The 24,923-nt window shown below is 44.7% G+C and overlaps 1 protein-coding gene across 1 annotated transcript in view; it reads left to right on the top strand.

The window, feature by feature from the left end:
• Positions 1-24,923, top strand: part of NUP155 (nucleoporin 155) — a 358,702-nt gene that overhangs the window by 285,780 nt on the left and 47,999 nt on the right. The window contains exons 29-30 of the mRNA XM_030193046.1: positions 8,682-8,811; positions 10,115-10,228. Of these exons, the coding sequence (XP_030048906.1) occupies positions 8,682-8,811; positions 10,115-10,228 (244 nt within the window). The remainder of the gene's footprint in view (positions 1-8,681; positions 8,812-10,114; positions 10,229-24,923) is intronic.

Here is a 24,923-nt window from a genome sequence, read left to right as displayed (position 1 = left end):
TGGGCTTTCAGTCTAGATTTAAAGGTGGCCAAGGATGGGGCAAGACGTAGGGGCTCAGGAAGTTTATTCCAGGCGTAGGGTGCAGCGAGACAAAAGGCGCGAAGTCTGGAGTTGGCAGTAGTGGAGAAGGGAACAGATAAGAAGGATTTATCCATGGAGCGGAGTGCACGGGAAGGGGTGTAGGGATGGACGAGTGTGGAGAGATATTGGGGAGCAGCAGAGTGAGTACATTTATAGGTTAATAGAAGAAGTTTGAACAGGATGCGAAAACGGATAGGGAGCCAGTGAAGGGTCTTGAGGAGAGGGGTAGTATGAGTAAAGCGACCCTGGCGGAAGATGAGACGGGCAGCAGAGTTTTGAACCGACTGGAGAGGGGAGAGGTGACTAAGTGGGAGGCCAGCAAGAAGCAGATTGCAGTAGTCTAAACGAGAGGTGACAAGGGTGTGGATGAGGGTTTTGGTAGAGTGCTCGGAAAGAAAGGGGTGGATTTTATGGATGTTGTAAAGAAAGAAACGACAGGTCTTGGCAATCTGCTGGATATGAGCAGAGAAGGAGAGAGAAGAGTCAAAGATGACCCCAAGGTTTCGAGCTGAGGAGACAGGGAGAATGAGAGAGCTATCAACAGAAATAGAAAACGGGGGGAGCGGGGAGGTGGGTTTGGGGGGGAAAATGAGAAGCTCGGTTTTGGTCATATTTAATTTCAGGTGGCGTTGAGACATCCAGACAGCAATGTCAGACAAGCACGCTGAAACTTTGGTTTGGATGCAAGGTGAGATATCAGGGGTAGAAAGGTAGATTTGGGAGTCATCAGCATAGAGATGGTAGGAAAAGCCATGAGATGAGATTAATGAGCCAAGGGAAGAAGTGTAGATAGAAAAGAGGAGGGGACCAAGAACAGAACCCTGAGGTACGCCGACAGGCAGAGGGATAGAAGTAGAAGAGGCAATCTGTGCAAACCCTCCGCCCATTTAGCTGTCAGGTGTACAGTGTTTTTCTGAAAGGAAAACTATAGGAGGGCTTTATGTAATGCTAAGACTGACAAGCAGTCTCTGTCTTCCAGTTTTAGGAGGAAACTGAATGTAGCACAATGACCAGCGGTCAAAGCGGATCCATCCAAGGTGGAAACATAATGGCGTAATTGATAAGCAATCACATCCGACAGTTGGATAAAAGTGCCTCTCCCTAAAGCCTGTAGCAGTAACAAAGCCATCTGGCTCCAGCACAGTCTCCCCCACCCACGAAAAGACCAATTTTCATTCCCAGGAAGAAACCCAGCATTCCCTGAATAGGCAGCAGATCTGAGGTGTGGGGAGAGTTGCCCCAATAATTAGTAAGGTCACGCCATAATTCTCATAAGGGGTGTAACAAAATACTGCTTTGGGTTTCAGCAGGAAGCCCCGTGCTTGGCACCTGTAAAAGGAAGCTAAACGCCAAGGGTAAAACAGCTCTGCCTTCACACTAATGGGCGTGTAATCCTCTCAGCCCAAAAACCAGTCCCCCAGGGGTTTAGCAAGGCAGGCCAGGTTATACTTGTATAGGTCAGGTAAACCTAAATCTTCAACCTGCCTATTACTCATCAAGATATGTATAGGGATTTTTTTTCCCCACCCCAACAAAATTGGGATAGATGTTGATGAAGAGTACAGATGTCCTTCCGCATCTGGAGACTATATAACAATTTTGGGAACTACCATCTTAAAAAGATGTATCCTACCATGGAGCTCTAGAGGTAATTTTTGCCAACCCGATAAAGTTGCTTTGGTTGAGTCTAACAAACGTGAGATATTAAGATGACATAACTCCGGCTTCATGGACAAGCGGATGCCTAGATATTGTAAAGAGTGGGTTTCCCAATGCAAAGGGAATAAACCCTCCCAACCCCGATGTACCTGGTCCAAGGATGCCAGTGCCAGGGACTTCTGTAAATTTACACGAAAACCTGAAAAATCACCATATTCTTCAAAGACTTCCATCAGAACCCCAAATGATTAGAAACATAAAATCTTGATGGCAGATAAGGGCCAGATGGCTCATCCAGTCTGCCCTTCCTCAGTAACCACTAACTTCTTCTTTTCCTAAGGGATCCCACGAGCCTGTCCCACGCTTTCTTAAATTCCGGCACATTCCTCGTCTTTACGAGGCCATTCGACACATCCACCATCCTTTCCATGAAATAGTATTTTCTCAGATTCCTCCTAAGCCTATTTCCTCTTAACTTCATCCTATGCCCTCTCATTCCAGAGTTTTCCTTCATTTGGCAGAGGTTCACCTCCTGTACATTAACGCCACTGAGATATTTAAACGTCTCTATTGTATCCCCTCCAGTGGCGTACCAGGGGGGGGCGGTCCGCCCTGGGTGCACGCCGCTGGGGGGGGGGGGGGGGTGCCGCGCGCCGGTCAGCTTCCTTCGTTTCCATGCTCCCTCTGCCCCAGAACAGGAAGTAACCTGTTCCGGGGCAGAGGGAGCATGGAAACAAAGGAAGCTTACCGGCGCGCGGCACCCCCCCAGCGGCTTGCACCCGGGCGGGGGGGGGGGGGGTCGCTGCACCCGGGGGGCGGGGCACACCGGCGATCCGCCCCGGGTGTCAGCCCCCCCTAGGAACGCCACTGATCCCCTCTCTCCCGCCTTTCTTCCAGCGTATACATTTTGAGGTCCATAAGCCTGTCCCTATGTTTTATGACATAGACCATTTACCAGTTTGGTAGCCACCCTCTGGACTGACTCCATCCTGTTTATATCTTTCCATAGGTGCAGTCTCCAGAATTGCATGCAATACTCCAAATGTGGCCTCACCAAACACTTATACAAGGGCATTATCACCTCTTTTTTTTTCCTGCTGGTCATCCCTCTCCTTATGCACCCAAGCATCCTTCTGGCTTTGACCATCGCCTTTTCTACCTGCTTGGCCACCTTAAGGTCTTCGGACACAATCACCCCCAAGTCCCGCTCTTCTTTCGTACACAGAAGCATTTCACCCCCTATACTGTACTGTTCCCTTGGATTATTGTAACCCAAGTGCATGACCCTACATTTCTTAGCATTAAATCTTAGTTGCCAGTTTTCAGACCAAGCTTCACTAGATCCTTCCTCATCCGCAAAGAGACAAACCTTACCAGACAGCCCTTCTGCAATATCACTCACAAAGATGTTAAAAGGGGCCAGCCCGAGGGTCAGTCCCTGCGGTACGCCACTGATAACATCCCTTTCCTCAGAGCAACCTCCATTTACCTCTACCCTATGTCTCCTCTCATTTAATCAGTTTATAACCCAGTTAGTCACTTTAGGTCCCTTGCCAAGGGCACTCAGTTTATTTATCAGTCGCCTGTGTGAAACCATGTCAAAAGGTTTTGCTAAAATCCAAGTATACCACATCTAGTTCAGGATGGTTTCCCTGGGCACCCTTCTTCCCATGATTCAGGACAGTGATTGGCTATGTGGACTTAAAGGATGCTTACACCCACATCTCGATACTCCCACAGGAAGTATCTTCGATTTCGCCTGGGAACACAGCACTTTCAGTACCGTGTACTGCCTTTTGCCCTGGCATCTGAATTTGCTGGGTACTTGCAACCTAGACTGTCCACTGTTGGAGACAGGATGCTGGGCTCAGTGGACCTTGAACTGACACAGCACGGAGGTTCTTCTGTTATGTCATGCTTACAAATGGATGGAGGAAGACAGACCCTCACCAATAGGCACTATTGCTCGAGAAAAACACATCAAGAATGATTATTTCTTTTACAACCATGGAGGAAAGGAGAAACAGGTGTGATATGATACAGATGTTCAAAAGGTATTAATGTGCAAACGAAACTTTTCTGGAGACAGGAAGGCGGTAGAACTAGAGGACATGAAATGAGGTTGAAGTGGGGCAGACTCGGGAAGTATTTTTTCACTGAGAGAGTGGTGGATACTTGGAATGCCCTCCCAAGGGAGGTGGTGGAGATGAAAACGGTAACTGAATTCAAAAATGCGTGGGATAAACATAAAGGAATCCTGTTCAGAAGGAATGGATCCTTAGAAGCTTAGCGGAGATTGGGTGGCAGAGCCAGTGGTTGGGAGGCGGGGCTAGTACGTGTCAGACTTCTACGGTCTGTGCCCTGAAAATGGCAGATACAAATCAAGGTCAGGTATACATATAAAGTAGCACATATGAGTTTATCTTGTTGGGCAGACTGGATGGACCGTACAGGACTTTTTCTGCCGTCACTATGTTACTAGCGCCCTTCCCGCATCCAACTGTTTGGTCACCCAGCAAAGAAATCAATCAGATTCATCTGACACGATCTGCCTCTAGTAAAGCCATACTGCCTTTGGTCCTGCAGTCCATTCAGTTTGAGAGACCTCACGATCCTCCACTTTAGAAGCATTTCCATTCGTTTACTGACCACAGAGGTCAGACTGACAGGTCTGTAATTCCCAACCTCCTCCTTACTTCTGCTCTTGTCCAGAGGGACCACATCCGTCCTTCTCCAGTCCTCCGGGACCACTCTGGACTCTAAGGAGGTATTGAAGAGGTCAGACAGTGGAGCCGCCAGAACATCTCCAAGTTCCTTGGGTACCCTCGGATGTATTTCATCAGGCCCCATTGCTTTTTCTACTTTTAGTTTAGCTAGCGCCTCACGAACAGTCTTCTGAGAATCGGTCCCGTTCTACCACACATCCAACCCCCTTAGTATTTGTTTTCTGTGGTCCTACCCCCGTCCTTTCATCCGTGAACACATAACAGAAATAATTGTTAAGCAGTTCAGCTTTATCCTTATCGGCTTCTACATGAAGAACTTGCAAACTCCAATAAACATGATCAAAGGCCTTCTCAGCATCAAAACTGATTAGAAGGGAAGGCAGTTTGTGATTCTGCACCACTTCTGAGGAGGCCAAGATCCTGCAAATATTTTTAGTTACCGTCTGTCCTCTAACAAACCTGACCTGAGAATGCTCCACTAAATGGGGAAGGCTCTTAGCCAACCGATTCACCAAGATCTCGGCAAATAATTTGGCCTTGAAATGTAATAAAGATATAGGCCTGTACGAGTTGGGAGAGACTCTGGCAGAATCTTATTAGTGACCATGTGCGTGAACAAATTCAGGAGTGAGAGCCCAATATGTTCCTGTAAAGTCTTGTAAAATTCAGCCCTGAGGCCATTCAGCCCAGGAACCTTGTAAAGCGCACTATCCCAGATGGCCAAAGCCAGCTTGCTATGTGTAAAGGGAGCATTAAGTAACACTGCTTGGGAAGAAGAAACACATGAAAATTGAATTATCCAAATAGAGAGATCCATCCAAGGTATCCACAGCTGGTGAAGCAAATAAGGTTTTGTATAATCTTTTAAAAATGGCATTAATTTTGGAATCAGAAGAGGTCTTCCTGCCCATACCATCAGCCAGTTACAGAACCCTCAAAGAGCTTTGGGAGTGGAATATTAGAGCCTGCCCTGCATCTGAAAAAAACCCGGTAATCCCATATGCCTGAAGAACTTTAAAGAAGAAACTCCAATAAACATGATCAAAGGCCTTCTCAGCATCAAAACTGATTAGAAGGGAAGGCAGTTAGTGCTTCTGCACCACTTCTGAGGAGGTCAAGATACTGCAAATATTTTTAGTAGCCGTCTGGCCTCTAGCAAGCCCAACCCTGAGAACACTCCACTAAATGGGAAAGGATCTTAGCCAACCAATTTGCCAGGATCTTGGCAAATAATTTGGCCTCAAAATGTAGTAAAGATATAGGCCTGTACGAGTTTGGAGAGACTCCGGAAGAATCTTATTAGTGACCATGTGAGTGAACAAATTCAGGAGTGAGGGCCCAATATCTTCCTGTAAAGTCTTGTAAAATTCAGCCCTGATGCCATCCGGCCCAGAGCGCCTTTTGAAGCATACTATCCCAGATGGCTAGAGCCAGCTTGCTATCTGTAAAGAGAGCATTCAGTAACACTGCCTGGGAAGAAGAAACATGTGGAAGCTGAACATTATCCAAATAAAGAGAGCCATCCAAGGTATCCACAGCTGGTGAAGCATATAAGGTTTTGTATAATCTTTTAAAAATTGCATTAATTTTGGAATCGGAAGAGGTCTTCCTGCCCAATACCATCAGCCAATTACAGAACCCTCGAAGTGCCTCACCTAGTCTTAATCAAATGAGAGAACAATTTGCCACATTTACTGCCATGTAAATAAAGTTGGTATTTATAATAGGCTAATGACTTAACAGCGCTTTGATGCAGTAAAGTATTAAGAGCCACTTGAGAGGCTAGAAGTGCCATTTTAGCAGCAGCGGATTCAGAATGCCCAATGCATCCCTATCATTGATCACCTGCTTCTCCAGATGCAAAATCTCCTTGTCCCTCACTTTCCTCCAGCGAGCAGCGTATGCTATGATCTCTCTCCTGGGACAGCCCTAGCCGTGTCCCAGAAGAAACGTGTCTGTGTCACATGGGTTACATTGTTCATTGTGTATTCATTTCATTTTTCTACCAGAAAAGAATGGAACAAATGGTCCCAGAAAAGCTCAACGGGGAATTACCATCTAAACTCCCTGCTGTCAAAAGGAGCAAGGTCCAAGGACACCCAAACCAGCGCATGGTCAGAAATGCCATATGGGCCAATCTCTGATATAACCAAATGTTTAAAAAAGGATTTGGAAACTGTGGCGAAACAGGATTTTCTCCTTGTAAATTGTATTTTTATGATGTGCATTTCCCTTGTTTGGCCAGCAGATGTTGTCTTTCCCGCTTCTAAAGTTGTTGCAGAAATGACTTCCTCTTTCAGCTTCACTCCTGAGGGGAAGTAACTTGCTGTGCCATTGGCCAGAAACCCCCTCAGAGTTAATGCTCTGGGCTTTGATTAGCTCAGCAGTTCAAAAACCAGCTAGCAGTGGCCGGGAATTCTTCAGTCTCAGCTAGGGAGTGGAGAGAAAAATATCTGTTTACTTGAGGCCCTGTGAGCAGTTATGTTTTATAACCTGTGAGCAGCTATCTTTCCTGAACTCCCCAGGTACTAAGGTAGTGAATAAATGTTTAATTAGTTTTACTGTTCATACCTGTTTGATTTACCTGCTGAATCAGTTTTTGCAGATTGGTGAGAAATAAGCCTAATGGTTAGTGCTGAGGCCTGAGAACCTAGGAAAATGGGTTCAATTCCCACTGCAGCTCCTTGTGGCTCTGGGCAATCACTTAACCCGCCATTGCCCCAGGTACAAAATAAGTACCTATATATAATTTGTAAACTGCTTTGATTGTAACCACAGAAAGGCAGTATATCAAATCCCATCCCCTTTCCCTTTCCCATCTGTGCCGTCAAAACGGCAGCTAAGTAATCTTGGAAACAATGGTGGAACCCTCATACTCCAGTTTTGTGTTTTCTTTTACCTCTTCTAAGCGCCTGAAAAATGTCCATTTTATGGGCATATTTTAACAGTTTAAGGATGGCCACATGTGTCTTTAATTCATTGTCCCAAGCGATGAGCCTCTCAGTCTGCAGGGGACTGGTGTTCTGCGGGAGTTGAATCAAGTCTGCAAATCCATTTTTCTAGGAAGATCTCCAAATCCTTATACTGTAACATTCAGGAAAATCCACAAGGCGGAGATTATTCTGCCTGGACTGGTTCTCCAACTCATCCAGTTTGTCTTCTAGGCTCCCTAGGTTTGCCCCCACTGTGGCCTCTGACCCCTCAAGTCCCGCACCACGCCTTCCACATCAATGACCCTCTGCTGCTTCGCCAGGAAGTCTTTAGTAAGAATAGTAAAGTTATGTTCCATCTGATCTAGCTTATCTATTACGCGTTGGAATTGTTTTCCCCACTGGGAGACGAAGATGACCGCACACTCTTATCCGCCATTTTGGTGTCTGTTGTGCGGCCCTTCCCCTGTTCTTTTTTGGCAGGTTTCAAGGCCATTAAGCCACTAGAACAATGTTCGGGGTGAGGAAATAGTGTAGGGACTCGTCCAGAAGTCAAAAAGAGACTGGTGCTGCTGATTAAGTGCAGATTAGACTAGGGAGAGCAGGAGCCTTCAGACTGCTGTTCTCACTCCACCATTCCCAAACTGGAAGTCCTAATGCAGTCATTTTAATGTTGAAAATGAAATCTGGAATAGTGAAGAGAAAGCACAAAAAGTATACTTTTGGTATGGTATCAACACAAATGAAGAAGGAGCACTTATACTTCCAGACAGTAGAAAACAGAAATAAGAGATTTATATGGATATAAGCAAAGAATGTTCATTTGAGAAATTTTCCTGGTAATAATCTTGATGCTGGTTCACTGCACATGTGTCTTAACAACAGTTTCCTTCTGCTTATTTATGCCACCAGCTCAGCCAGGGGTGTCATCTTGTGCCATTAATCTTCATTGACAACTGCATGAACATTTTTCCCTTTTATAATTTTGCTACTGTCTAATGCAGTGGTTCCCAAACCTGGTCCGTGAAGCACCCTAGCCAGTCAGGTTTTCAGGATATCTACAATGAATATTCATGAGATAGATATGCATGCAGTAGAGGCAGTGCATGCAAATCTCTCTCATGAGTATTCATTGTGGGTATCCTGAAAACCTGACTGGCTGGGGTGCCTCCAGGACAAGGTTTGGGAACCATTGGCCTAATGTAAAATGTTAAACTCTTTTCATTTGTCTCATTTTGAATTCCTTGTTTTACTTTTTGTCCTATTTTTATTTGTTTGGTAACAGCACAGAAATTACACTGCAGCAGCGCATTGAGTACATATCCCGTGCCATTCTGAGTGCAAAGAGTTCCACTGCCATGTCTTCTCTCGCTGCTGATGGAGAGTTCTTGCATGAACTGGAAGAAAAAATGGATGTAAGGAAAGAACTTATGCATATTCTCTGATTTCAGGTTTTAACTTAAGTAGGGAGTACCATGTGGGTTCAGTTTTATTCAGACATTTTCTATACTGCCTTTCATACTGTATATGGACAGAAAACTTTGCTTTTGGGCCTGCATGTTGCAGTCAACCAGGGAAAGTTTAATTCTGTTTAAACTTATTTTCAGTAATGTATATGTGAAATTGATGAAGGGTCATGGAAATGGTTGCTTTCCCCATTCTTGAGTTTAACACTTCCCCTTCTTGAACTCTGTCAGGATTAGGAAAATGGAATTTATGAAGGGGTTTGCTTTTAAACTTGTGAAAAGGTAGAGTTATTTATTTATTTATTCATTTATATCTGCCACTTTTCAATTTACATTGTTTCAGTATGGCTTTCATGCAAATTAGAGTAGTTACGTTTTTGATGAAATAATCTGTGTTTGTGATCTGAAGATGAAGTACAGATTAGTGACGAAAAGTAGGAAAGAAAGATTGGAGTACAGATCAGTGGCAAAATCTGATTAACTTCTTATTTTTGGATTCCCCCTGAGTCTGAGTTAAAAAGGTAATGTCTTTGTTTTAAATTGTTCTGCTTATTTAGAAAAGGCAATAATCTTAATCCCAGACAACTGTTTAACTCAGCACAATGCAACAACAGAATATGTATCAAATCAGGAAACTTTACTCTCAGCATATTTTCACAAATTTCAAGTAACTCCTGTAGGGATCATCACAATTCACAGCATCTCAAAATGCCATTTCACTGCTGTTTTGAGCTAAAGCACTGATCCATGCATGTTATACCAACATTTGTCTTGCCACAAAAGAGTCCTCTGTTTTTATCCCATGCCTGTTTGAATTCCGTCACTGTTTTTGTCCTCACCACCACCACCTGGATGGTATTCCAGGCACCTTCCAGCCTTCCTGTGAAAAAAACACATTTCCTGATGTTGTCCCTGCGTCTACAGTACTTTGTTATAGATTCTATTAGGTGCCACCATTGCAAAGTGGCAACATCACATTTTTTTATTTATTTTGTAATGTAGTACTTCAAGTGTGGGAACCTAGATTCTCATATTTCTGCAGGAAAGCGATTCCTACTGTGATATCAGAAGTCACTTTTTACACTCATATTTTTGTATTGCAGTCAATTAAAAATGCCTAGAAATGGAAGATTCCTGATGGGTATTAATCCAGTTTGGAGAAGTGTTGCTGCTTCAGCTGTTCATGGCTTTCCTTGGTGCACAGAAATTAAAGCAGATTAACTCACCTGTTTTCTTTTGTTGGTCCTTTCAGGTTGCTAGGATACAGCTTCAAATCCAGGAAACACTGGCAAGGCAACATTCTCATCTTTCTTCAGTGCAAGATGCTATTTCACAGCTTGATTCTGAGTTGATGGACATCACAAAGGTAATGAGAGAATTTGTAAACCAGATTGTACCTAACTGCTGTTCAAAAAAAGTGGAGAAGCATCGTGTGTGATATCAGACCATTAGATGCCACTGGGCTGAGAACCTGAGGAACTGGGTTTGATTCCAGCTACATTGCCCAAGGTACAAAACAGATCGTGAGCCCACTAGGAACAGAGAAAGTACCTACATATAATGTAAATTACTTTGTACCATAGAAAGGTGTTATATCAAATCCATCAATAGATCTTAAAAGATGTTTAACCACAGGGTGTCACTCTTCCATGCAACAGATACTGCAGCCAGTAAAAATTTCTGTTCAGTCACTGGATCTCACTATAAGTAGCAACCAATAAGAAAGTTATACATTCCAGTTTCTAGCTTCCACAGTAGAATTTAAATAAAGAAAATAAAATACCTTGCAAGAATAGAAGAGTGACAGCAGTGAGGGTTTGTGGTGGGGAGAGCATTTGGAGCATGTTTCATGAAATTATTTCTAATTCCTCTATATGTGTTGACAGATGAACAAACATTCTTTACTGCTTATGTATAATTTATTTCCAGCATCCCTTGGGTTGGAAAGAAAATATATTGTTTTGGCCTTGCCTTGGGCTACTTTAGGGATGTGGGTTCACTTCTGCAATGCTGTGCAGGTCTACAGCTCAACAGAGAAAGTCTAAGATTTCTGAATTAGATGTACAATATACAGCCACTCTGCTATGCTATTTTAATTAATTGAATGAGATAGATGCAATAAGACTTATGTTACTGTTGGTTCTATTGTAAATACCATTAACAATCATTACCCTTAATGTTAAGGGTTTTACCAACCCAATTAAACGCAAAAAAAAATTATCATGTTAGTAATTTTGTTTCAGATATGATTCTGTTTCAAGAGACACACCTATCCAAAACTAAATCTAACAAAATAAGATTGGTCTTTAGAACCTTGCTATTCTCCCGCAATAGACAAAACGAATGTGGTACTCATTCAGGAAGACCAGATTTAACAGTTGTACAACTATCTGATGCCATAGATGATAGATGGGTCAAAGTTACTTTCAATATACAGGATAAACCAATTATTATAATTAACATATATGTACCTACCAAGGATCAGCCTGACTTCTTCCATAGTCTGTCTGCCTTAGTGGCTGAAGAATGTGTCGCTGGAAGTGAATTTAACTTGATGATGATCCTCACCTGGATAGGCAATCTCAAGTACAATCTAGGATAATGAAGTCATGGAAAGCCATGTCCGATTTTATCAAAAAGAATAGTTTTGTGGATCCGTGAAGATTGACGCACCCTCAAGGGAGAGGTTGTACATTCTTTTCCTCCCCTCGCGCCTCATATTCCCGCTTCAACTTTTATTTGATCAGCAATGCCTTAGCAACAAACATTAGGATGGTGGACGTTGGCAATATAGTCGTCTCTGATCATGCACATGTTCTGTTAAAAATTGATTGACCTGTCTCTCAGGTTATCTACTATAATAAAACTCACCCTCAACATTCTGAAGTCACTGAGTCACTCACTGAAGGGTTCATGGATTCATGGTGGTGAAGCCACATCACTGACCATGTCTCTCTGCCCCGCCCTCGCATGACAGACCAATCAGAAAAAACACCCTCAACATTCTGAAACACAAAGGACCATCACAACACCGTTCCCAGGCAACACTAGGCAATGTAAGACGGACCAATCGGAGGAAACTACGTGACAATAAGGGAGGAGCATTCCCCAGCAGAATGGCTCATTATCTGTGCAGCACGGAGAGCACAGAACCACCACTGGAACGAGAGAAGAATATTCCTGCTGTGGGTATGTGCAAAAATAGACTGGGGTGGGGGGCAGAAATTTTTAAATGCCTAATGCCAGTACTGAAGAGTGCCAGAGGGCCTATAGCACAGACTATATTTGGGATCGCTTGACATGGAGTCAGAGGAGCCGGAAAACAACGTGCCCGTCACCATCTGGGACGTGGGCGAACAGGACAAGCTGCGGCCCAGCTGGAAGGATTACCCGTGACCCAGCCAGCAGCAAACAGCGACCAAGGAAGGGGGAGGAGTACTCCTTCCCTGCCTAGGAATCGCTGGAGACTGGCTGCCAAACTAACGAAACAACCGCACACCGACGCACTACCTCCATCATTCAAAAGGCATCCACTCTTTCTTCAACAGAAATGCAAACTAATAATACAAAACAAACAAAGAATACATGGTTTCTCAGGCGGCTGCAGGTAACTCCCCACCCCCTTCTTCTTTCCCTTTTGCCAAAGCGGCCAAGGACGTGCCCAACCATCCCCAGCCTCAGGCAAGCTGTCTCCCACCTCGGGGATTCCCCGAGCATCCGGAAAAAGACGGCGCTGATTCCTGCAGCGCATAAATGTTCCAGCATTCCCCTGCCGCCGGCCTGAAATGGACCAAACATACCGGATCACCCCCGACGGCCCGAGACCGTGCTCTTCTCCCTTCCGCCAACTTAAAACAACCATCCCCGTCCTCAGGCAAGCCGTCACCCACCTCCAGGATGCCCAGAACCCCAGCCCAATGGAAAAAGATGGCGCTGCTTCCAACAGCACATTTCTCTTCCAGCATTCCCCTACAGCAGCCCTGAAACGGCCAAAAAATACCGACAGACAAAGAACATGCTCCTCTACCTTCCGCCCATCTAAAACAACACTGCTGCCTCAGCACAACACAAAAAAAAAAACATGGAAAAAAAAACAACACTCAACAAAGGCTGAACCCCTACAACCACATTTACATTTCATCAACAGAAAGACCCACCTCCACAAACCTCCTTGACAGACAAAACCACACACACACAATACAACAGAAACACACCCTCAAAGCCACACACCAATCCAACCCATTTTGCCAGCACAGCACATCCCCCAACCCCCAAGCAAAAAACAAAACAAAACACACATCAACAACCTGCACACACACCGCACCCTCACACACACACACACAAAATAACTCTGTGACACATACACACACACAAAAAAAAAAACACATGCTAGCGCCCGTTTCATTGGTTTCGGAAACGGGCCTTTTTTACTAGTGTTCAATATTATGCAGAAAAAAAAATAAAAGTGGTCATATGATGGCACAATACTTTAAAAAGAGAATGATCTGGTATTCATGTATTGAAGGATAACAGATGACGCCTCAATACTCCAGTGCTTCAAAGAGTTTTACCAACAGCTTTACGTGTCTGAATTGCCTAGTGAGGACATATCTTAGCATTGTTTTTCATCAGCTACCTCATACCACTTTTTATGCAGTGACTAATGTTCAGTTGAGCATACTGATAACTGATGATGAGATGTTTTCAGCCTTGATAAGTATGGCTCATAAAAAAAATCCCCTGGCCCAGATGGACTGACTATAGAATTACAGCACTGCGTACGTCTTGTAGCGCTATAGAAATGATAAGTAGTAGTAAATGGTAAGTAATAGAATTCTGTTAAGTTTTTCACCAGGTGCTCATTCCATATCTATAGGAATTATTCTCCTCGTTATTCAAGTTGTACAAACATCTGGCTTGATCACAGAAGCTATGATCGCTGTGCTTCCTAAGCCTTACAAGGATTATACTTGGGTACAGAATTACAGGCTTTTGTCCTTGATTAATGTAGACGTGAAGATATTTGTGACAGTCTTACAGTGCTGATCAATACTCCAGCAACAATACCAGACTGTTAACAAATGTTTTACTCCAAGCTCAAGATACTTTAGATTAGAACCTGTATTGGTAATAGCTCTAGGTACGGAAAAGGCCTTTGACAGTGTTGAATAGCGTACTTGTTCCACTCACTTCACTGATTTGGCTTTGAGGACAAATTCATTTCTCTGATTAAAGTTCTATATTTGAATCCATCCATTCATATCACTGTCAACAATAGGATCTCTGAATCATTTAATCCATCAAGAGGCATATGTCAGGAATGTCCATTGTCACCTTTTCTATTCAATATTGCTTTAGAACCATTATTGATAGTGATATGTAATAATACAGCCATCACTGGGATCAGCAATGGGAGAGTCACAGCAAAGGTGTCTGCCTACGTGAATGATGTGCTATTATATACCACCAATCAAATGAAAAAACTTCACTAAATACTGTGTTCATTAACCAAAGTCTCATGTGACTTAGCCTATAATAATTTTTAGAAGGAAGAAGCCTCAGATATAGTGCAGAAACATAGTTTTGTTTTGTTTGGTATTAGCAGGATTAAAAAAAAATTAAAAAAAAACCTTCAAATCCGTAAGCATCTTCTAATATAATTCAAAAAGCTTTTTTTTTTTTTTGTTCAGATGATCATGAAATGCCATTATCTATACTTGCAATACTGGATACCATAGAGAAATACTCAAGAATATTGGGGTACAAGATAAATTGATCTAAGACTAAGGTATTACCTTTCAGTTGTCTAGATGTGCAAACTGAAATACACCATTGCCAACTTAAATGGACGTCATCTGGTATAAGCTATTTGGGAATTCAATTTGCACCTACAGCAGAGGAAACACTATAGAGAAATGTTGACTTTCTTATACAGTCAGTAAAACGGATGACTGAATTTGGTATATGGAGGATGCTTGGCGTTCACCGACTTTTCTGGCTGAGGTGATTGCTATGAGGAACAAAGTCTTCCCTGTTAGAAATTGTAGAGAAGCTGACCCTAAAGGTTCAAATGGTAGATTTAAAAGTTGGGTTAAAACAAGTCCCATGAAAGATGTGTCGGTTTATTGATGGGTGAAGATGGATGAGACCTTTAAAAATAAGTTTAATCATGGGGTGGGAGGAGAGTGGCATGGATCAAGCTTCAGAATTGTGATTTAAAATTGCTGCGAGGTGTACTCGAACGGATTATGGTTGTAATCCTGTGGTAGAGAGATGGAGTAAATAAGACAATAAAGTCTATATAGAGATGGAAGTAGGATGAAAATCGTGTTGTGCACACCAAATAGTAAATCTCTTCCATTTGAGAGAGTACAATTTCCAGGTAGAGGGTCTATTGGCAATGTTCAGAACATCAAAAACTGTTAATGAAGATGGAGTCAGTGATCTCTTTAGTTTCCATGCTGTCAGAAACAATTTTTTAGGATTGGGATGTAAAAGCCTGCCATTCTGCTGTGTTAGAAGATGTGGGTGAGCTCCCAAGAAGATGGGCATAGCTACTGATAGTTGAGAAGCTAAGGATACCACAGCTGTTGAGGCCAACTTGGGGCTATGAGAATAAGTGTTGCTCCATCTTAAATGACTTTTCATATTATCTTGGGAATTAGTGGAAATGGAGGAAAGGCGTAATGAAAGCCCTTTGCCCAGGAAAGTTGGAAAGGATCCTTGGAAAGACTGAATCTGGAAGGAAATCTGGAGCAAAACTTTTGGCATTTGCAGTTCTTTTTTGTTTTTAATTTATTTATTTTATTGCAATGGTCAAGTGCAGAAATAATCAGCATCAAAACAGTACACAGCAGTGTGACAGGGTAATCAGGACCAGCAATTCCAAAAAGAACAAGAACATCCCCTCCAGTCAGACCCTAAGGGGTACGTCAAGTATGACTTACAAGTTTATGCCTCCTGACATTCAACTTTTATAATGCAATTGAACCAATACAAAACAAGCAACCCATTCTCCTCTACATGCAGTCCAACCTCTTACACACCGCAACAGACAGACACCCTTCCGCTTCCCATTCATACCCAACCCCATCACCCCTGAGTTTCCAGAATTTGATCAACTAGATGAAGGATGTACAGCAAAGTCATCCAAGAATCTTGCCACAAATAGCAGCATTTATCAATGTAGGACACGTTTGTATGCTTTAATTTCAAAGAGAGCCTGTTCTTTCTTAGTTGCCAGCCATCGCTTCAACAGTGGTGATTCCTCAGAGACCCAGTATGACAGGATCAATTTTTTAATCAGTAAAATCACATTAAAAAGAAAGCGTCTTTGAGGTGCAAATAGACCCTGGGCTATCAAAGAATCTTGTGACTCCCCAAAAACACCAGCACCGGGAAGGCCAGGTTTCAAAGAACAAGAGAATCACTTTCCAAAAATATGTGTACTGTAAGGTAATCACAGATAATAAATTACCTGTTTCCAGGTTCCCCAAGCAGAACTATCTGCAAGCAAATAATCCTGTACTAGGTCTAGGGGTGGGAACCTTGGAACCTAGCCAAATACTTCCGTTAGAAAGAACTGTAGCTGAGAACGCAGGCTGATATATATATATATATATTAGATTTATTATGGTATATCAGGTAAGAAAATATAGCTAAGGTATACAAAATAGAGCTCTGCAAAGCTTTGGCTGAATACAAAATTACTGGCTGATAAAAATTACACTCATACGTCACACTACTAAACACTAATTCTCACTGGTTACCAGATAATATTACACCACTGATAAGTCACACTATGTTACAAGGTAGTACAGTTATTAGCAGCTTCTCCTGATCACAAGTATGACGGCACCAGCCTTCTGCTCAGGTAAATACCAGTAACTAGCCCTCGACTAGTAGCAAATGAATCACCGTGTTTCTCATCAGGCTGAGAGGGTCGTCTTCCGGGAATGCACGGGACATCTCACAGACTCAAGCTGATATGGCAGCGAGTCATAATCAGAGCTGGAATAGAACTCTGTAGCAGACAAAGAGGGCACAGGTCACTCAGTGCAGGTACAGCTGAACCACGATACTTTCCTCCAGATACACAGTTCATCAGTTGGTGGACCTTATTAGGTCTCACTGGTTTTCTTTCCACCTCCACCTTCTTCCAAGGTTTCCGACTAACCCCTTTTCCTTCTTCCCACTCTCCTCAGTCCCTGATGCACAGGTGACCAGTCGGGACCAATCTGGATCTTTTTCGGCTCACTGCCTGGCAAGAACAGTCCGTTGTTCTTGACCTTCAAGTTGTTACATTTTGGTATGCATTTTCTGTTTCTCACCCGCCTTGCTGGAGCCAGCCTCTCAGGGAGATAAGGGGGCCTGGTTTGCCCACAGCATGTCCTTGGTATTGAGCTTCTGCTGTAATTTTCCACAAGCTGCAAAGCTGTTTCTTGCTGACACAGAGATGTGCTGGTCAGAGTTTACAACCTCCATTTTGCTGTCATAGGATTATACAGGCCAAGGCCCGCAAGGTGAGACACACAGGGAAATACTCCTACAGTACCATAGATCCTTGAAGTTCTGACCTGAAGCAAAAAGATCAATGACTAGTGTCCCCCACTGACTGAATATTTGGTGTGCTGTTGGTAAAGCAAGGAACTATTAGTGTGGTAAAAGAATTCTGCTTAGTTTGTCCGCTATTGTAGAAGGTCCTAGAACGTAAGAAGCTTGGAGGGTTGCCTGTAGATGTAGAAGAGTTGTCCATATGTGTAAGACTATAGACATAGGGATAAGGAACCAGTGCCTCTCTGTTCAAATAGAACATTGTGACTTGATTATCCGTTTGCAGAAGAAAGGTTTTTCCCTTGAGAAGGAAAGCAAATGTGTGAATTGCATAAAGAACTGCTCTGAGTTCCAGCAGATAGTTATGCAGAGAAGTTTCTATTGTCCATTGTCCCTGGCTCCGATAATCCTGTAGGTGTGCTTCCCAAACTTGAGATGAAGCATCTTTTGTCAATGTTATGTTTGTGGATGGAGAGGAGTCCCCTTTGTCAAATTGGGGAGGTGGAGCCAATCAAAAAGGCCCTGCTTGATTTGTGAAGTTATAATAATTTTGAGATAGAGATGCTGTTTGCTTTGGTCCCACTGGTGCTTTAAGGCCCATTGTATTGATCTCATTCTGAGCTGCACTGTAGAGATCATCACTGTAGATGCTGTCATGTGGCACAGAAGTCTCGGAAGGATGTGGCAGTACAAGTAGCTGAATTGAGGAGTTTTTGTGCTAGCAGTTGAATAGCTTGAATCTTCCTGCGGAAGGAAGGCACAAGCTTGAACAGTGTAAGATTGCTCCTATAAATTGGATGGACTGGGTTGGAGTGAGGTTGGATTTTTTGATGGTTGATGATGAAACCCAGATGATTGAGTAGGGATATAGTCATGTGGCGAACTTGAAGTAGTTTGTTCCTGTTGTGCTTACAGACTAACCAGTTGTCCAAATAGGGAAGAAAGATGCCTTTCTTCCTGAGTTAGGCCGCCATTACTGCTAGAGTCTTTGTGAATACCCTAGATGCAGCAGAGAGGCCAAATGGGAGCACCTTGTACTGGAAGTGAAGATGGTGCTATGTGAAGATGCTGCTATGTAGCTTTGTGGCAAGATTCTTGGATGACTATGCTATACATCCTTCATCTAGTTGATCAACGTTTGGGAACTCTGGGGCAATGGGTGAAGGGGTGGTGTATGAATGGGAAGCATTTGTATGAAAATGGCCATACAGACATCTCTGTAGAGCAGAGGGGCAGCTTAATGGTCAGTGCAGTGGACTTTAAAAAAAATGGAATCGAGTACAAATTCCACCTTAATTCCTTTATATTTATTTATTTATTTATTTCATTTATTTATCCAGTAGAACTCAGGTTCAATGTGTCGGATTTGTTTTTTAAAGAGTGGTAGTTGAAGTGTTGTGATTTTCTTTCACGAGATCTTGAACGTTGATAAGTCTATTGTGGTTGTCATGTCTGAAGATGTCTGGATTAAGGTTGATACGTTCTGCAATAGGAAGATTAGTATTGATACTTTTTGCGTGAAGATGAAAAGTTTCAAGCTTCTTAAAAGCAGACTGGTCATCTTTAACTTGTGAGACAGCATCTTTCACTTTATCCACAAATACATTGTCTCCAAGACATGGCGCATCTGCCAGTCTGTCATGGAGGTCATCTCGTAACCCTGAGGCACATAGCCATGCTATTCTTGCTATGATAGAAATGGAGATCATAAGTGTTAGTTATCAGGTGGAAAATAATTTCCTCCAAAGCAGACAAAAAATTGGAAAGTAGCTCCGATATTGGTTAGGTGACAGTTTCTATGGTCGAATAGAGCTTAGAATGTTGATAGTATAAGATTTAGAGTTGATGTGCAGCTGTTCTTGATGCTACCATTGCACCTGCATATACTTTTCTTCCCATTGCATCCAGAGTTCTGGGTTCTTTTCCAGGTGGAAAGAGGATTAGATTTCATTGATTTAAATTTATTGATAAGTGCTTCAAAAACCATTGAATGGTGTGGAAGCTGGGTTTTTCCATGACTTGGTGAGGGCTAAAATTTATATTTCGCATCCAGATGCTTTGAGATTGGTTGCTGTGTATATGGGTTTTGCCAAATTTTAGTCTCCAACCCCTGAAGAATAGAATTAATGGGAACCGCAGTTGGTCCCAAAGGGGAGTCTATGGATTTCAAAATGCTCTAGAAATCTTTTTTATTCATGGTGGTTGCCTCAGCTCCCAATGCCAACTCCTTTAAAAGTTTTTATATGAATTTGTTGAAATTAATATCTTCAGGAATATCAGGTTTAGCAGGCTCTGAATTAGGCTCTAGGAAGTAGGTAGAGGGTTGGAAATCAGTTCAGTTTGATCTTCTTTAGAACAGTATACTTCAATTGGATCTCATGGAAGCACATGCCATTGATATGAAGAAACAGATGGGACTTTTTGGTCTTATTGATGGGGCTGGAGTCAGTGTATGAGGTACAGGTAGTGGAACCGCTGATTGAAAGGCTCTCATATATCAGGACTGAGGTGCCAGCTGCTGTAGCACCTTTTGAAAAAGTTGGAGTAAAGAGGCAGCATCCTGCGTTGCTGCAATATTAGCAGGAGTATAAGTAGTGTGCGCCTCAGGGAGATTGATGGCTTGTGAGATAAAACTCATTTGAGGAGCTGGTTCTATCTGAATGTGAACTGTAGTTAGATGTTTTTTGTTTTTCTCACTTTTTTACTCTTTTTCTGCGGTGGCTGAGGTAAAAGTTCAGTCTGGACTGAATGCAGTGAAGGCATTGAGTCTCTGTAACGCTTAGAAGGCCCTGAGACTTGCGAGACTTGTGCTTGAGATTCGGGTTTTACTGCTTGCCACTGCCGCCAAGTGAATAGGGGATTGTTTATGCTGCTTTGCAAATTTCCCCATAGAAGCTGGCACTGCCGATGAAGACACGAGAGAGACCCCTAAGGGGTCTGAGCAGTGGTGCCAGGACTCTCTGGTACTAACTGTCTGCAGTTTAGCAGTATTTTCACTAGAGCCAGCCAGTACCTTATATAGGTCCTTTGTGTCAGCACAGCGTTGGTCCATAGTGAAGTAATGAAGAAAACACAGCATTTTCTTTCCTGTCAGGAGAGCCACGTCTGTAGCGATTCACGGAAAAGGAAAAAACTGAGGAAATACAGTTCATGCACAGAGCGGGAAGTAGTTATTTGCACTTGATTGGTCAGTTTAAAAACCACTCACAATCAAGCTGGGAAGAGCTTGTCAGGACAGGCAGCCCATGGAGAAGACTACCAAGCGTGTCTACATTTTCTCCGAGGACAAGCAGGCTGCTTGTTCTCACGTGTGGGTCGGCATCCACGGCGGCCCAGGAAACGGCAAATTTTTCTACAGCAAAATTTAAAAAGTTTTGCCAGAGCCTTCTGGCGCGCGAACCACGTGCACCTCGCAGGCGCAGATGACTTCACGCCCGTCGCGTTTGTCCGCGGTAAGGTGAAGAGGTTTTTCCCTTTTCGCTTCGATGGCCCAGGAAAGAGAGTCTTGACGATTCTTTTTGTATTTCTTGTTTTATTTCTATCGTTATTCGTTCTTCTTTCAAATAAAAACCCAGTATTTTTTCTTAGTTTTTGGCACTTCCTAAGTTTTCTTTCTTTTCGACGCGGCCGACCTTAGGCCACGCAGTTGGGTTTTTCCCATTTTGTGCCCTTTTCTTTTTTGGCACGATCGCGTCGTTTAATTTCGACGAAGCCGTTTTTCCTTCCATGTCATCAAAGACACCCAGCGGCTTCAAAGGTTGTACTTGGTGCAACCGGACCGTCTTGGGTACTGATACCCACGCTTGGTGTATCCAGTGCCTTAGGCCCGACCATAGCCCAGCCGCTTGCAGTCTGTGTCTTCGCATTAAGAAACAGACCCAAGCGTCTCGCGAAGCCCAACGAGAGAAGCTTTTTGGGGCTCAGTCCGGTCCTTCGACATCGACATCGGTACTGAGGTCGGCGGCATCGACATCGAGGGCCGCATCGACGTCAGGAGCGAAGGTAATGGCTGCGGAACGAGCAACTCGTGCTGGGAGCAGTGAGGCGTCGAGTGGGTCTCCACCTGCCTCGAGGCCTCCTGTTATGCAGGCCCCCCGGGACCGACCTTCGTCTGACCCGACCCTGAGGAGACGTGAGGATTCCACGTCTTCCTCATCGGTTCCGAGGAGTCTCGATGACGGGTGTCGAACAAAGACGAAGAAGCACCATCATTGTTCTCCTTCGACACACGGTGCCAGGAGCTCCGGGGAGTGAAGGGGATCGGCACCCGAGAAGCGTCCGCACCGAGAGGATCGGTCCCCCTCTATTCAGGATGTGCCGGTCTTCTGTCAGCCCAGTACCTGTTTCTGAGCCTTGACAGATTCTGCCACCGGCTTTTTTACCGACCCTGCAGCCTTGTCCGATGGCGGCTCTCCACGAGTGCATCAGGGCCCTTCTTCCAGAGCTTCTGGAAGGATTGCTGCGCCAGTCTGCTTCAGTGTCGGGGGTGCTTGCGCCTTCTGTACCTTCTGCTGCAGCGATATCTGACCCTTCGCCTGTGGTGAGGTCCCCAACCTCGGTGCCGCCTGCCACCCAGGTCGACTCCCCTTCGACGTCGGTGGAGGAATCTTCACCAGAGTCCAGGCGGGCGTCGACTTCTCGGCACCGCCATAGAGGACGTCGTTCCTCGGCGTCGAGGCAGGCTGTTTCGGACTGCTCTGAGGGATGTCTTGTCCGATACTGAAGATGAGCATTTGTGGGAGGAAGAGGAGGAAACCAGGTACTTTTCTTCTGACGAGTCCTGTGGGATTCCTTCTGAACCTTCCCCTCCATAAGAAAAGAGACTTTCTCCACCAGAGTGTCTATCTTTCACCTCCTTTGTCCGGGAAATGGCTGCAGCTGTTCCCTTCCCTATGGAGGTTGAGGATGAGCCCAGGGCTGAGATGCTCAAGGTCCTGGATTATCCTTCTCCGCCTAGAGAGGCTGAAACATCTCCTTTGCATAATGTAGTGAAGGAAGTCCTTATGTGAAACTGGTCGTTCCCTCTGTCTAATCCTGTGATCCCGAGAAAGACTGATTCCCAATATTGTGTCCACGGGGAGCCTGGATTGATGAGGTCTCAGCTACCTCACAATTCCATGGTGGTAGACTCCGCTCTCAAAAGAGCCAAGAGTACTAGGGACTATGCCTTGGCGCCCCAGGCAGAGAATCCAGAACCTTGGACTCTTTGGGGAAGAAGGCATATCAGGCCGCTATGCTTGCTGCCAAAATCCAGACATACCAGCTCTTCATGAGCCTCCACTTTGCAGAACTCGGTGAGGCAATTGTCTAGCTTGGTTGATGCACTCCCTCCGGAGCAGGCCGAGCCTTTTCACCAGGTGGTCAGGCAGCAGAAGGCGTGTCGAAAATTCCTGTCCAGGGGTATCTTCGACACTTTTGATGTAGCATCCAGGATCACTGCCCAGGGTATAGTGATACGCAGACTCTCATGGCTGCGTGTCTCTGACCTGGATCATTCAGTCCAGCAGCGGATGGCGGATGTTCCTTGCCGAGGCAATAACCTTTTTGGTGAGAAAGTAGAGGATCTGGTTGACCAGCTCAAGAAGCACAATGATGCTATGGATTCTCTCTCCCGCTGGCCGTCTTCTGCTACTACCTCCTCATCTAGGAGGTTTTTTGGAGGGAAGAGGAGTGCTCCCTTTTCCTATGCTAGGCATAGGTACACTCCTGCTTCTCTGCAGCCTGTCCAGGCTCAGCCCCAGTGCGCTCGTTCTCATCAACAGTGTGCACCTAAGGCCACTGCGGCTCCCCAGCAAAAGCAAGGGATGGGCTTTTGACTAGCTCCAGTTCAGCATAGCCTCAGTAGACGTGCCGGTTGGGGGGAAGTTAATGTTTTTTCACCAAAGGTGGCCTCTTATAACCTCCGACCACTGGGTTCTTCAAATTGTCCGGTTAGGATACACCCTCAATCTGGAATCTAAGCCTCCAAATTGCCCACCAGGGGCTCAGTCCTCAGTCCTACAGCTCCCAGCACAAACAGGTACTTACAGAGGAACTCTCCACCCTTCTACAGGCCCAAGAGGCCAAACCCGTTCCACCAGGGGAAGAAGGGCTGAGAATTCTATTCCAGGTGGTACTTGTGCAAAAGATAACGGGGGGATGCATCCCATCCTAGACCTAAGGGCTCTGAACAAATTTCTTGTCAGAGAAAAGTTCAGGATGGTTTCCCTAGGCACCCTTCTTCCCATGATTCAGGAAAATGATTGGCTATGCTTTCTGGACTTAAAGGATGCTTACACACACATCTCGATACTTCCAGCTCACAGGAAGTATCTTCGGTTTCGGCTGGGAACAAAGCACTTTCAGTACCATGTACTGCCTTTTGGCCTGGCATCTGCGCCCAGAGTATTTACCAAATGCCTAGCTGTAGTCGCTACGCAGACTGGGAGTGCATGTGTTTCCTTATCTTGACGATTGGCTGGTGAAGAGCACCTTCAAGGAGGGTGCTCTGGAATCCATGTGATTGACTATTCAGGTTCTAGAGCTACTGGGGTTGGTCATAAATTATCCCAAGTCCCATCTCACCCCAGTCCAAAAATTGGAATTCATTGGAGCCCTGTTGAACACTCAGACAGCTCGAGCTTATCTTCCCGAGACAAGGACGGACAACCTTCTGTCCCTGGTGTCCATGGTTCGAGCGTCTCAGCAGGTCACGGCTCGGCAGATGTTGCGACTTCTGAGGCACATGGCCTCCACAGTTCATGTCACGCCCATGGCACATCTACATATGAGATCAGCTCAATGGACCTTAGCTTCCCAGTGGTTTCAAGCTGCGGGGGATCTAGAGGATGTAATCTACCTCTCCACCGACTTTCGGTGTTCTCTTCAGTGGTGGACGATGCGATTCAATTTGACCATGGGGCGGCCATTCCAAGTTCCTCAGCCTCGAAAAGTGCTGACGACAGATGCATATCTCCTGGGGTGGGGAGCTCATGTAGATGGGCTCCACACTCAGGGAGCCTGGTCCTTTCAGGAAAGAGGTCTGCAGATCAACCTCCTGGAATTAAGAGCAATCTGGAACGCTCTAAAGGCTTTCAGAGACCGACTGCAGGGGGGGCACCGGATCTCGCCCGCTGTGTCAGGAAGCCATCCAGATGTGGCTTTGGGCTTGTCATAGCGTGTTTCTCCAGGCCACTTATCTGGCAGGCGTAAACAACAGTCTGGCCGACAGGTTGAGCAGGATTATGCAACCTCACGAGTGGTCTCTGAACATGGACGTAGTCCGCTAGATCTTCCGAGCGTGGGGCACCCCCTCGGTGGATCTTTTTGCCAGTCAGGTCAATCACAAGGTCCCTCAGTTCTGTTCCAGGCTTCAGGCCCACGACAGACTAGCATCAGATACCTTTCTCCTACATTGGGGACAGGCCTTCTGTATGCGTATCCTCCCATACCTCTAGTAGGGAAGACTTTGCTGAAACTCAAGCAAGACTGCGGGACCATCAGGGCCGGTCCTATGGTCTCTGGTGCCC

The sequence above is a fragment of the Microcaecilia unicolor genome, chromosome 2 (assembly GCF_901765095.1).
Source record: "Microcaecilia unicolor chromosome 2, aMicUni1.1, whole genome shotgun sequence".
Classification (NCBI taxonomy): domain Eukaryota; kingdom Metazoa; phylum Chordata; class Amphibia; order Gymnophiona; family Siphonopidae; genus Microcaecilia; species Microcaecilia unicolor.
The sequence above is the reverse complement of the archived record's forward strand: the minus strand, read 5'-3'. Positions and strand labels throughout refer to the sequence as shown.